The sequence below is a fragment of the Telmatherina bonti genome (assembly GCF_933228915.1).
Source record: "Telmatherina bonti genome assembly, chromosome: 7".
NCBI classification, from domain to species: domain Eukaryota; kingdom Metazoa; phylum Chordata; class Actinopteri; order Atheriniformes; family Telmatherinidae; genus Telmatherina; species Telmatherina bonti.
In genome coordinates this window covers 21980573-21994691 of record NC_136625.1, presented here as the reverse complement: position 1 = coordinate 21994691, position 14119 = coordinate 21980573, and the positions used below count along the sequence as shown (strand labels likewise).

Sequence of the window (14119 nt, the reverse complement as noted above, 5' to 3'; positions counted from 1 at the left end):
TTCTTAAATTAGTAATTATATACTTGGCATAAGAGCTGCAGGATGACAGGAAAACATGGTGAAAAGTTTCAATGACTAAATGAACTGTAATCAATAAAATCGGATTCCATTTTGATGTTTCATCATACAGAGATCTTCTTGCAAAACTCTCATGCACATACATCTGTTGATTTGGAGATTTTCAGTAAGTCTTTTCATCTTGCTAAAACTCATTGGGTCAGATCTTTTTAAAATGCTAATGTGCCCTCTTCCTCATTTTCCATGTGTTATGCTGCTCACTAGGTCAAGCCTGACAAGCTTGGGACTAAGAGAAACATCTCTTAAAAGATTTTATGAAAAGGAACAGCTAGCCTCTTATGCACATGCAAAAGCAATTTTCTTTCACTTCCCCGCAGCCTTTAACTGCTCTCTAATATTTCATCCCAGTTTGTAATCATTGTCGTGATTTCTTTGCTTTTATATATATATATATATATATATATAAAAAATTAAATAAATAAATTGCCAAACTTTGTTTTTGTTGCAGTGGATCTGAAACCTGCCAGGAAGAACCAGATCCAACCAGTCGGTTTTGGGATGAGCTTTCTCATGTTGGACTTCCACAAGATTTTAAAGTCCAGTCTCTCTTTGAGTCAGGTGGGACTAATAATCCTTTATAGTATTGTCTTCTCAATTAATGGAGACTGAAGTTTTTGTTATTACAGAATTAGTCTTGATTGTCTTTGTCTTTTTATTGCTTTTTATTGATCATGCATCCTTGTGTCTGTTGTGATTTGTAATTGCAGGGCAATGTTGGGCACATCAGAGTTGTGCCTTGTGGTCTGATGGTGTTTGTGAGGGCGAGGGACAATCTCTGCTTAATGTGGACAGAGCCATTGACTCAGGGAGCACAAAGGTGAGTCTAGGGAGACCATCCATGGACTAATGGGTGTTAACACCATCTTGATGTGTTGAGGCAGGAGGGAGGGCCTGCTTTATTGAAGCACAGAAAAGCTGATGGATCAGACTGACTGGTAAAGGTCAGCGAAGCAGTGTGGATCTCTCAGCTGTGAAATGGAAAAGGTCATGCCACTCAATGGGGCAGAGCTCTTGTGGCAGCTTAGATCCAAGCAGTAGCAGTGGTGCTGCTCACAGTTCTCATTGTATTTGCAGCACATTGGTCATAGAGCTGAATTACAGTTCTGCCACTTGATCTTCAGATTGGCCATCAATAGACACTCTCGGAGAGAAAAGGGGACTGGATTTGGCTCTACTGTTGTGATTATTAGGGATCTGAAACATTTTGCAGGGGCCTGTTTGCTGAGATGAGAATCAATATTTCTACACAGACATTAAAGGATAAAGCTTTTGAAAGAGCTTTGTGAGTCATTCCTGCATAATTTGAAGATTTTCTGTAATGTTTGTAGGAATGTAGTTGCAGAATGAGAACATTTTGGCATGTTTTGACATTTTTTGTTCTTTCCACAGCACTGTGCATACTGTAAGCGCCTTGGAGCATCCATTAAGTGCTGTGCTGAAGGATGTGCTCAACTCTACCATTACCCCTGTGCAGGGGCAGCTGGGACCTTTCAGGATTTCAGGAGTCTGTCACTCCTCTGCCCAGAACATATTGAATCGGCAATTCACAAATGTAAGTTAAATGCAATTATTTACAATAAAAACGAGAAATTCAGTTGAATTACATTGTGCCCACTATATTTTCTGACCTTAAATTTTCCGATTTTTTTTTTTTTTGTTTGTTTGTTTTGCCATCCATAGTTGTAGATGATGTAAATTGCGTGCTGTGTGATAGCCCAGGGGACCTATTAGACCAGCTCTTCTGCACCAGTTGTGGTCTGCATTACCATGGGATGTGCCTGGATATAGCTGTGACCCCTCTAAGGAGGGCAGGTTGGCAGTGCCCCGAGTGCAAAGTCTGCCAGACATGCAAGTGAGTCGGTTTATACCTCAACCTAAACAACACAATTCAAATCGAATGTTTTTGTCTTCTTGTAGTTCTTTCTCACATTTCGTCCTACATAATTTCTGCATTGCTACCAGGCATGTGCTCGCTGCTGGTTTCAGGACCTCTGTGGTTTGTGAGGAGCTGACTGGAAGTTGTTCCCTGAAGCTTAATCTTATAACCTTTGACCTTTGTTTAAAAAGCACAGTGGCTCTGGCATACCTAAGGCTAACGGTTCTGGTTGCTAAAACTGTCCATTTAGCTCCAAGTTATTTTATTTGCATAGAAATCCATGTTGCTGCGAGGTATACTTTCCTAAATCAGTGGGGTTTTGTCATATAATGCTGTTAAGAGGAGTGAATGGGACAGCAATTGGGACTGCGGTAGCTTAAAACTGTTTCATTGTTATAAGCTTTATTCTAGTCTCGTATCTAGATAATTTCTTGTGTATCATTAATTTAAATAATTCAGGTTTTTGTTTTTTTGTTGCTTATGTATTTCTTAATGATGTGGACAAATCAGAAAGTAGTTTCTTCAAAGTGGTAGTGCAACCTACAAGGTGTTTATGTTGTTTTTTTTTTGTTTTTTAAAGCATATTATGATTTAAATGTGATGGAAAATATATTTTTTTTATTTCTTTAAAACTTGGTATTATTGTAGATTTTCTTTAAAAAAAAAAAAAAAAAAAAAAAAGACTCACAAAAGCCCTAGAATCTAAAAGTTGACAATTCCGGTCCTTGAAGGCCAAAGTGCTGAATATGTTTGGAGTTTCCTTGCTGCGATACTGGACTCATATCAATGGGTAGATAACAGACTTGTGCAGAGTTTGAGGTCAAGCTCTGCACAAGTGTGCTAATTAACTCTGATGTGTGCCAGGTGTGTTGCAGCAGGGACCCTCCTAACCTTTGCATGAATGCAGCTCTCAAGTAGCAGAGTTGCCCACCTCTGCCCAAGATAGTGAAACAAAAACTCTCTGTCCCCTTCCTGCAGATGCAAAAATCGCAGGTCCTCGCAAGTTTTGCCTGAATACGCCACCCACGATGCGTATGTACAGATGTGAACAGAGCTTTAGAGAGTATATTGGTCAGAATATAAAAGAATGTGTGCTTTTGAGGGACAGAAAAGTAACACCACAATTTATTCTTTATCTGTCGATCGTCATGTCATGCCACACAGTCAGCTCAAACTGTAGCAGTGGCACTTTAGAAAGCTGCATCAATCTGCTGCGAGTTGCCACAGTTTGTCAGAACCTGCCAGAGCTGTTGCCACAGACCAGCATAGCAGCACTAAGAACTTGGACTGATACAGTTCAGCAGTACCTTGTTCTTCCACCACTGTGTTGTGTGGCTAAAATGATTGTGGATGGGAACAGTCTTCTACCTCAAAGATCACTGTATGGGGGGGGTGCTTTGTGGATCTGTATTGCTTTCCGTCTGCTAGTGGCCACTGAGCTGGCTGTCTGTCATTCAATCATTTCTACCTGTGTATTCATGACCTCTGTTAGCCCCCCGATCTCCCCTGACCTCACATCCCCACACCTGCAGCTTCTGGCGTTTCTATAAAAATTTGGCTGTGATAAAAGTAGAGGGTATACGTACACTTCAATTTCTGTAAAACAGTATTGCCACTGTAGTTGAGATAATAATGTAATGTTTCCAAGTCACTTTGGTTAGTTTTTCCTGTTAACATCAAGCTTGAGTATTTGCTGCCACTAAAGATGGTAAACTAATACCAAAGAAGTGCCGTTACCTTAAATACCCTGAAAGGGCATGGTTTTGCCAGGTCCAGCAGTGAACAGACCACTTAAAAATGTGAAGTTGTAAAATGTAAAACCAAATAACTTGACTAAAAGTTGCAGGTTGAGAAGCCAGTTGCAGCACTGGAAGCCATAGTGGGGGGTGGGATTTTAAAACTTTATGGATGGAATATTACAGAAGCATCACCTGTTGATATTTTGATGTGGTAGGTTTGTTTGGTCATCAACAATCTATACCAAATAAATCTCTGCAATGTATCAGTTGCCTTTTTTCTTTTTTTTTTCTTTTTTTTTTTGTTCAACAAAACAAATATGTCTGTGCTACAAGTAGGGCGATGTTTTAATTTAAATTTTGAATGTGAATTTTTTTTTTTTTTTTTTTTTTTTTTTTTACAAAACAAACCCCCCTCTCAAAAAAAAAAAAAAAAAAAAAAAAGATATGCGTGAACATCGTTGAATGAATTTATGATTCTACCACATTTAATTTCACATAACCTTCTCTGGTCCTTTGTAGGAACCCAGGAGAGGACACTAAGATGTTGGTGTGTGATATGTGTGACAAAGGGTACCATACCTTTTGTTTGCAACCTGCCATGGACTCACTTCCCACCAACGGATGGAGATGTAAGGTAGGAAAGATCACATTAGTGAGAAAATTATTCAAGGGGACAAAGAAACTATGCTAATTTGAAAGTAGCCACTAATATGGTGACTAATTGCTTTCACAAGTAGCAATAGCTGCGTTTCTATTACAATATTTTTTGCAAAATAAAAGCAAATGCAATTTGCAGGTGTTTCCATTGAGCGGTGTTTTATGTATAAGCTGTAATTCTCATAAAATCTCGTCAGTCGGACAAGATTTTATGAGAATTACAGTTTATGCACAAGGTAGCTATATAGCCTATGTCGTGGTTTTCTACTTGCTGTGAAGTATTTGCCACAGCTTTTCGAAACCCCTCTCATTTCCCTTCCTATTTCATCGGAAAACTCTGCTTTTCATTATTATTTGCTCCATACCTCGCCATCTTTACTGGAAATTTAAGTGGCCATTTGACCCCCTGCATCTGGTTGGCCACTTAAAAAAAAAAAAAAGAAAAAATCTTTTACACTTTTGCAATATACTTATCTATTAAAATGTCTGAAAAACAACCACATATGAGTGTAGAAAGTTTCTAGCTGTATTTGAATTATTCAAAATGTAAATTTTCCCATTAGTGTGGGGTTTTTTTTGTTTTTTTTCAAAGATATTTGGATTTTGCGCTATTCTAAAGTTAATGGAAAACACAACTAATCCCTGTTTCCTTTTTCCTCCCTTGTGGACACATTTATACCGTGTGGGGAAAAAAATCAAGTCAGGGAAACATGCAGCCAACTCAGGAGAAGATTACTTTTTGATGCTTTGCATTTGCACATTCTGTTGTAAAGAAATTACTCACAGCAGCTGATTTATTATTTTTTCTTTATTTAAAGGCGTCACTTCATCCTCAACGTCAAAAGAAAAAGCAGTGTGCACTTAGGGGTACATGAACCAATGTTGCATTTGTTAGTCAGCGAGCTGGCTGAACATGCAACCTAATTTTTTTTAATGCAGTTGTTGGGGTAGGTCACAAAGGAAGAGGGAGCAAGATGAAAAGTCTTTATATTTTGCTTCTCTGGTTGACTCAATGCAGAAGCATTACAAACCACACACACACACACACACACACATCCACTTCCATGCTTAAGAAGTCATCTTACTAGAGCTGAGTGAGTAGTCAGACAACTAATTTACTGAGTCATGGCTTACTGAGCATCCATACTGGGACACATTCAACGAGCAATTGTTGATATCTTGTTGTAGATAAAGTTACTGTTCAATTGCAAAAGGATATTTTAATGGCTCCGTGGAGGTCTGTGATGTCTGAGTGCATGTAGTTTTTAGTATAACACAAATCCAGTCCAATATGACATTTTAAATTATTTGCATCCAGTGTATGCTTTTATTCATACTGTTATTGTTGTGGGGTTTTTTTTCTCTTTTTTTTTTTTTCAATTTTTTTTTTAAAAAGAGTGCTATTATGGTATTTGGAGTTTTCTGAGCTTTCCACAGTGTTAGTGTTGAATCCACATCAGACATGTGAACGACACTTTTTTATCACCTAAATGCATGTTTGAGTTTGAGTTTGAGTTCCAGCACGCTCTCCGTTTGGTTTCCATGGCGACGAAAAACGCATCGTTTTAGAGAGTTTTTCCCGACTTGGAAATCCTTGTGACGTCCCGGGGGATAAGGTTCGGTGATTGGTTACCTTCTACTGGTTAACAAGGGCATGTACAAATACATCAGGCAGGTGGAAAACGTGGGATAAAGTTATTTCCAACGATGGCTGGTGAATTTACAAAAGAGAGACATCCTGCTGCATTTGTTGCTCTGGGTTGCTGTTTTCCACTTCATTTTCAGGGTCTGATTTAGGTTCCAACATGTAGGGCTGTATGCTATGTGTTGACATTGTATTTTGTTTTTGTTTTTTTATTGAGTTCATATTAGCCTAATCCTTCTGTTTATGAGACGTTACAATGACGGCGAAAGCAGTTGCGGTGCGCGCTCCCGATGTAGCGTGGTGGCGGGAGGCGGGGCATAATGCGGAAGAGTCTCAATCCACTCGTTTTGCCCACAGGCTGATCTGACAGCCTACGGAGAGGGTCGGTCTGAAGTAAATAAAGCGATTTGTGACAATAACTCGATCAATCCCAGCCCATCTGGTCTCAGAAATAAAAATAAATTAGCCTGAAATGCACATAATAGTTCCACTTTATGTTTATTTATTTTGGAATTTTATTTTTGTTACTTTGTCTCTATGTATTTTTAAATGTTATACTTTGAATAGATTAAAAAGTTCCTATAGTTAGAGCTCTGCAATATAGGCCAAAATTTACATCTCTAAATGTTTTACCTGAGACATGATACACAATTCATATTCCTATCATTTCTTTTGTCCAATAACCAAAGATATGGTTGTAATTAACAGCTTTGAGTGCTAAATGCACTCAAAAAATATATTTTTAATCTCCACCTCAATCTCACACACATCAATGTCTGAGTTCCTCGGTGAAATTGCATTTCTTTGCTCTTTTCTCAGTGTTAGCATTCTAAACCATGAATTAACATTGATCAGCTGACTTATTTAAATACACATTGCTATTCATAAGGTGCTTTGCATTGACCATTTATGGTTAAATGTGGCCTTTTAGAGGAGGGAAACACAAGGTGGAACCTTCTACATTGAGGTGCAGGTGGGATTTATAAGGCAAAATTGCTTGTAGAAGTGTGTGCGCATGGTTTTATGAATCTGGATTTATTTATCAGATCCAATTTCCAGCACAAGTAAGGTTTACCGCTTGCCGCTGAGTATGGAACAAGCTTGTGTCTGTGTGGGCTTCATGCTCATCTGCTACCTTATGAATGAAGATGCAGGGCTGTATGTTCATACTGTACTGAGTCTGAATGGCTTTGGTCACTTTTGTCTTCAGAACTGCAGAGTATGCATACAGTGTGGAACACGAACCAGCGGCCAGTGGCACCACACCAGCCTGCTGTGTGAGAATTGTGTCCAAAACCAGGATCCTGCTCTGTGCTGTTCTCTTTGTTCTTGCATCCTGGACCCTGGGCATCATAAAGACTTACTATTCTGCCAAACTTGTAAGAGGTAAGGAACATGTACCTCTTTGTTAATTCTGGAAACATACAAGTACAGAGATGTTGGTCAAGGAATCTACTAAATTTCTTTGCACCCTTTTCAGGTGGCTTCACCTGGACTGCGAGCGTCAGAACTCGGGCCAGGCAGAAATCCACCCCAGAGAGGACTATGTTTGTTTCAACTGCAGGTCTCCTGCTGCAGAGCAGGCGCTACAGGCAGAGGATATGGACATTGGCCCAGAATGCAGCCCTCAGCCAGCCTCCATGCACACAGATTCTGAGACTGCCCTACAGCTGGCTCAGAAGCACACAGACCCAGAACCTGGCACTCAGCTGCTCCCTGAAATGCACAATGATCCTGAACCGGAATTACTTGCCGTTCCATTGCACTCTGATCCAAAGCCTGTTCAGGCTACCGTCCAGGAGGAGAAGTTGGCCATGTCTGACCAGAAGCCTGGTGGGTCTTTGTTTGAAAAAGATCAGATTATAGACACATTATGTTCTGATCCTCTCTCTTTATTTTTTCACTCTACTTCAACAACTCCCTCCTGTGAATCTAGTGTTTATATCAACATATTGAATATATCTATTAACTGTGAGGATAACAACAAAGGATTTCCCCTCCTGATTAGTCAAAGTCATGTCCAAATCATACACCAACCACCAGGTTATATGATGAACTCTTTGAACTGTGTTAGCCTGAAGCTCTAAAATTCAAAGTTCTGGTTACGCAACACCCAAGTTGTCAGCGCTGATGAAGTTTTGAAAGTTGTAATATTTAAGCTGATAAAAGAAATGAAAGAGTTGTGTGGATTAAAACCAGAGAGGTGCGTCGTCTTTTACTTAAAAGATGTTTTAGGAATTCCCAACTAGCCAGATGATTTCACAGCAGCAGCAGATTAAAGCAGTACTATTAGTTTCCGCTAATTATTGTTCTCTGATTTTTGAATATTTAAAATGCTTGTGTCTCCTGGGATTGTGGTATATGCAGTGTTCTGGGTGTGAATGAACAATTAATCATCAGGATTACTTTAGAGAGCACTTATCTTTTGTATGTTAAGTGCATAGTGTGACTAAAGTTGGTTACAGTGTCATTTCCATGTGCTCTGTCAGCCCACAGAGACTATCCCATGTCTATGCCTGCTTGCATTGTGGTTAGGCGGAAGTACTCTCCTGTGATTGGTCAGCTTGTTATTATGTGTTTCTGGAATTGTGGAGCTCTCACTGAATTTGTGCGCTAAACACACAAGAGAAACTGCTGCTAAATGCCATAACTATTGTCGAATGCAAGAGAACATTTTGAAATTAAATCTGCTTCACTGGAGTGGGATTTTTAAAAAAAAAAAAAAAAAAAGAAAAGAAAAAAGGAAAACAGGGATGCCAGCGGCAGCTCCACTGCCTACTCTTGTCTCAGCAGCAGACTTCACTGACCACAGATAGGAGATGGTGATTATATCACTGATCTGCTGTCTGCTAACCTGCCTTGAAGCAATGCTGGCTCATTCATTGCTTGTTTGCTTGCTATGTTCACAACACACAGTGCTTTTATTTATTTATTTTTTTTCCTCTTGTGGTCATTCACTGTGGGAGTGTGTGAATTGTCTTGAATAGGTTAAATTGAAAAATTGAATTTTTGTTTTCGTGTAGTGCAATTTGTATGTTTCCCTTAAAGTTACAGAATGAACCTCTGCCAAGGACATTCTGTTTTTTCTGTCTGTTTCTTTGCTAAAAACTGCACTGTTAACATTGCCCTTTTTATTTGCAACCCAAAAGCTACTTTTTAAGATTTCATGAAAATTTTAATCTGGAAGGAGTTGTGGACACAGTAATTTTTTGAATGGATTATTAACAGTATGGGTGGAAATGAGCTGCATGGTGGAGGTTTGCTCTTTCTAGTTGGTTTTCGTTTTGATACTGTATATGTACATTATCAAAATTTAATTACATACATTTTCAAAGATAATGATGATCTTCCTATATAGGACGTATACAAAGCAGGGATTTAATGTGAATGTGTGTTCGGCTTGGTCAATAGCTGATGGCAGAAGATGCTTGCAGGCCGATCTCCCTAATTGACTTTCTGGCATGATCACCGGATGAGCACCTGCAAGCTGCACAGTCATGAGCCCAGAGCACACAGGCCCTGGGATGTTGGTTGTCATGGTTACTCCCTTCCCTGGCAGAGATGCGTAGCAGGTGCATGTGTGTGTCAGGATCAGTGTGACATGGGAACTTGTGGATTGAACTGGTGGGTGCCTTCTTAAGACTAGGCTATCTATACTGTCAGATGGTGTCTGGCAGAATGTTGGCTCGATATGTGGATCCTTGATTGCCAGGGATGACTGGTTCTATTCATGCCAGTCAAGTTAAATGCACTGATGTCTTTGGTAAAAAACCAAAGGGGGAGGGAGGACACTACAGAACCAAATAGACTAAAAGGGTAGGGGACATTAGATTAAAACTGAATTGTGACCTATGATTACAGCTTGCGTCGTTAAATGCACTGTGACTCTTTGTCACTCTGCCGCCACCCCTTATCCAGTAGCGCTTCCGCTGCTGCTGTCCACAGTTTTACCAGTAGATGTTCGCATCTTTGTCCACACTTGATACGTTACACCGTTGCCTAGGCTTTTCTGTTTTTCTTTTCTTTTCTTTTGTGTTGTCAGTCTTTCCAGAATCGTAGAGCTCACTGTCAAGGTCATGTCTAACTATATAAGAGTGTCTCTTTTAGATTTGAAATTATTGTTAATGTGCATCTGCTTTAGAAGCCTTGGGGGAACCAGACGCTGTGGAGATGCAGGACACTGAACCTTCTGTCAGCAAAATTCCAACAGAATTCAAACCAGGTTTGTACATTAAAGGAGTTAAGTATTCAGTCTGCATTGTGGGCCCTCATTGATTTGCATAATAAAAGTTAAATGCTCAGTTTATACACACGGTTAAACTGCTACATAAAGTTGATATATTGTGTTCTCATGAGCCCTGTTTTTCCATTCCTACAGAGTCAAAACCAGCAGCTAGTGCCCAGCTTACATCCATAGAAACTCCTGCATCTTCAGCAACTCAGAGCCAGGAGTGTTTTCCAGTCCAACAACCTACTGAGGCACAACAGACCCAGAATAACACATTGCAAATTAAACCAGCAACTACAGAGGCCTGCCCTGAGCAGGGCACGCTCAAACCCAGCACAAAGGATTTTAAGGCCATCATCTCAACCACCAAAGAACCAAGTACTACATCAGTACCTTTAATGGACCAACCAATGGAAGTCACACTACCCCAGCCTTCAAGTAAGGATGCAGTCAAGTTTTCCTTCCTGGAAACTGCTCCAAAAGAACTCAAGGAGAGGAATGAGGATATATTTCCCATTACCCTGACAGACAATGTTAAGCCTACGGGTTCTAACACGTCAGAGGAGATGGACACTACACTGGACAGCAAGCCCAATCTGTCATTTCCCAACTTGTCTTCAGAGCAGAAGCCCTTCAAAACATCTGTCGAAAAATTAGCTGAAATGGTTTCTTCTCCTTCCCACTCCACCCATCTGGTCCGAGGGACACCTCTCAGAGAACCATCACAGACCCAGATCCTACCTTTGCTGAGTGACCACAGTTGTATGATACCAGCAACAACCCTTGTGCCATTCACGCCAAAGATTGGCATGGGAAAGCCAGCCATTACCAAGAGAAAGTTTTCTCCTGGGAGGCCAAGAGTGAAACAGGTATGAACCTGGCCTTCCTTTCATAAGGATCATTGATGTATGTTGGCACTTTCTGTCTGTTTCAGTTTCTTATTCACTGTCCCAGTCCAAGTAATAAACCACTGAGCACAGTTTTGTAATTGGTAGCTGTAGGGCTGGGCGGTATGAACAAAATCTCATATCCCGATATAGTTCATTTTATATCCCTATAACGATATACATAACGATATAAACTTTTTTGTGTAATTTTGTGTCAGTCATCAGTCATGTGCCAGATGTGCTTGGCAATGGCAGCAGTGATCTCCTTCCATCAGGGGTAACTATGGCCGTATGATATTTCACGGTTAAATGCCTATTGCAGCGTTTGCATTTGAATTTTATTATGAGCGCTTTCGCCGCCACTTGGCGCTGCTTTTGCGGCGTTTGCTCGTTGACTCTACTCTTTATTCTGTATTCTTTATACTGATTATGCGCAGGTGATCAAATGAGTTAGTTGTGTTGAAGTCTGTTGTCGGGACTTTGAGCTAGTCTGTTGTTGGTTCCACGTTGTTCTTTTTATATCCAAACCGCATCCATGTGACAGAAATTTCCCCATTTTTAGCAATGAGCTCAGCAGTTTTGGTTGGCTAGTCATCTTTTAGTGAATTACCCTGCTCTGAAACATGTCTGCTACCGTCTACCTCCATGTTTGTTGATATTATGCAGTGTGCATGCCGTAAGGCGCATCTTGACATAAAATACTGCAGCAGTAAAGCACCTTATTGTGGCGTAAACAATAAAGCCTCATATGAAATGATGAACATTTTCTATCGTCCAAACGATATATATAGTCATATCACCCAGCCCTAGGTAGCTGGTACCTTGTCTCTTTGTCCTGTGGACTCTGCACTATGAAAATTGATTATTCCTTGTGGCCTGTGGATACTCGAAGTGACTTTTATGACTGGGATATATTTTGCCATTATTGTTGGAAGCTGTTTCTCAGTTAAGTTGTGCGTTGCGGCTCACGACACAAAGGACAGAATATTAGATGTTGGTCTATCTCCACTTCCTATTTTCTTCTCACATTCCTGCACACTGTCACATTTGTGCATGTTGCTCTACATGCGCAAATATGCACATAGCCATTCTCATCAGTCTATTCATCTCATGTTCATGCCACAGACACGTACCAAGTCAGCTTTTTTTTTTTCTTTTTTTTTTTTGAGGATGAACTTTCACCAAGTCACAAATAACATTTACCATTATCTTTACATCTAAAGATTGACTCTTGTCATATTGGTGTCTTTCTGTGCTCAGCCTACCTTTCACATAGAATGAATACTCCCTATGGAAAATTATGATTTGGAATTAGATCATACCCCATGGCTACTATATATGAATGATGATGGACAGACAAGTTCAATTGATGAAATATTTTTGTTGGGACCCAATTATTTTGGGACCCAAACTGGTTGCTCACACAAGGCTTGGAGAGATCTATCCAGCAAATGCAAATATTTTGCATTAAATTAATTTAGCTTCTATCAAATCCAGCATGCTTTTGGCTGAAATGTTCATGTTTTGCTGTGCCGGTTCAGCTCCCTGTTTGATCAATATGTTCATTAATGTAAACGCTGTGACAAGATGAAGGATTTTTTTTTTTACTCTTTCCTCTATAATGCCTTAATAAACCTTGAAAATTCAGCTGCTTCAATGCAACTAACACAATTGTGCTCAATTTTGCTTTAAAAAAATGGCCTATTGTAAAGATGCTCTTTGAACTAGCTGCATGAAGGTGTTAGCTTGGACATTTAAGGCAACCCAGTATTTTTTCTGATGTTTTCGTGTGCTTCTGCTTGGATGGCTGTGCACTGAGTAATTCCCAAAAAGTTTCATTAGAAGCTCACTACATTTCTCTAACATCTTTTCTTTGTAGGTTTTGTTTCTGTGCTGGCTTTGTTTTTAAGTTGCTGCATTTTGTCGCCCTCCTCCCTCCCTCTCTCTCACTCTCTCACCCATCCCTCCTTACCTTAGGGTGCATGGAGTCCTCATAGCAGTGTGAGCTCACCCTTGTCCTGGTCACCAGACCAGCCAGAGGGGTGGGACCCAAAGACCAGGCAGTCCTTTGGCAGCCCCGGCTGGAGCATCAGAGTGGTAAATACAGTGGCTCGCCAGAGATGGCAGGGCAGCAACTGCCCCTCTGTCAATACTACTGTGACACACACTCCATGAGTGTTCCTGATTGTCACTGGATATTATAGACACATTATAATTATTGCCACTTAACTGAGAGGCAGAGTCAGAAACGAATGTCATGGCTAATGACTCAATAAAGGGGAATCAAAGTATATGGATGTGTTCAAGGATGTGACTGAGTGCATTTGATGGTGTATTGCAGTGTAAATATTTTATATAAATCTCTTTAAGTATTTCTTGCCATGTATATTTGTCCTTGGTTTTGGAAGAACAAAAAGCCTTTAGTATTTTGATGTCATGTTAATAGCTTTTACTATAAAGGTTCTTTTATGCTCTACGTCAAATACCCACATACATGCAGATGCAGCCTTCTATCTGTCACCTGAGTCCTTTGCATGCATATCTTGGTTCATTTTTCAGTGTTTGGAGATGTAGCAAACAGAGCAATACTACTGGAAACCACAGGGCAGGGTTGCATTGTATAACTGCCATGTAACATGCAAAAGTAACAAAGAAGGAAGAAAAAGCTGCAATGTGTTCAATGTTTTCACCGACCACTGCAGTCTACTGTGCTGCCTCTTCCTGAGAATATACATTATCATGATGCCCACTGTCACCATGTTTGCTGCACTGGAGTGATGTTTGACATGTACCTGTTTATTTGCATGAAGGAGGCTTAAAGCAGTGCTTGGTTATTCAGTGTTTTCGTTCTGAAATACCACCCCTCAGATACAGACAGCTCTTTAATCATAAGTTTTAAAGATTTTTCAGAAGGGAACATAAATTGATAAAGATGACTCCAGTTGCTACTGTGTAGAAGTGATCCAAAAACTAGCCTGCTTGATTATCAGCTGGATAGGCAGGCTACAT

The 14119-nt window shown here is 40.1% G+C and overlaps 1 protein-coding gene across 4 annotated transcripts in view; it reads left to right on the top strand.

Annotated features, from left to right (window-relative positions):
* Positions 1–14119, top strand: part of kmt2cb (lysine (K)-specific methyltransferase 2Cb) — a 78327-nt gene that overhangs the window by 25162 nt on the left and 39046 nt on the right. For 3 of the 4 annotated variants that reach the window (XM_079243513.1, XM_079243512.1, XM_079243511.1), the window contains exons 6-15: positions 527–636; positions 786–895; positions 1468–1630; positions 1759–1930; positions 4213–4327; positions 7206–7381; positions 7476–7828; positions 10137–10217; positions 10374–11092; positions 13088–13207. In XM_079243513.1, coding sequence (XP_079099639.1) covers positions 527–636; positions 786–895; positions 1468–1630; positions 1759–1930; positions 4213–4327; positions 7206–7381; positions 7476–7828; positions 10137–10217; positions 10374–11092; positions 13088–13207 — 2119 coding nt within the window. The remainder of the gene's footprint in view (positions 1–526; positions 637–785; positions 896–1467; positions 1631–1758; positions 1931–4212; positions 4328–7205; positions 7382–7475; positions 7829–10136; positions 10218–10373; positions 11093–13087; positions 13208–14119) is intronic. The other variant, XM_079243514.1, reaches the window with a different exon arrangement.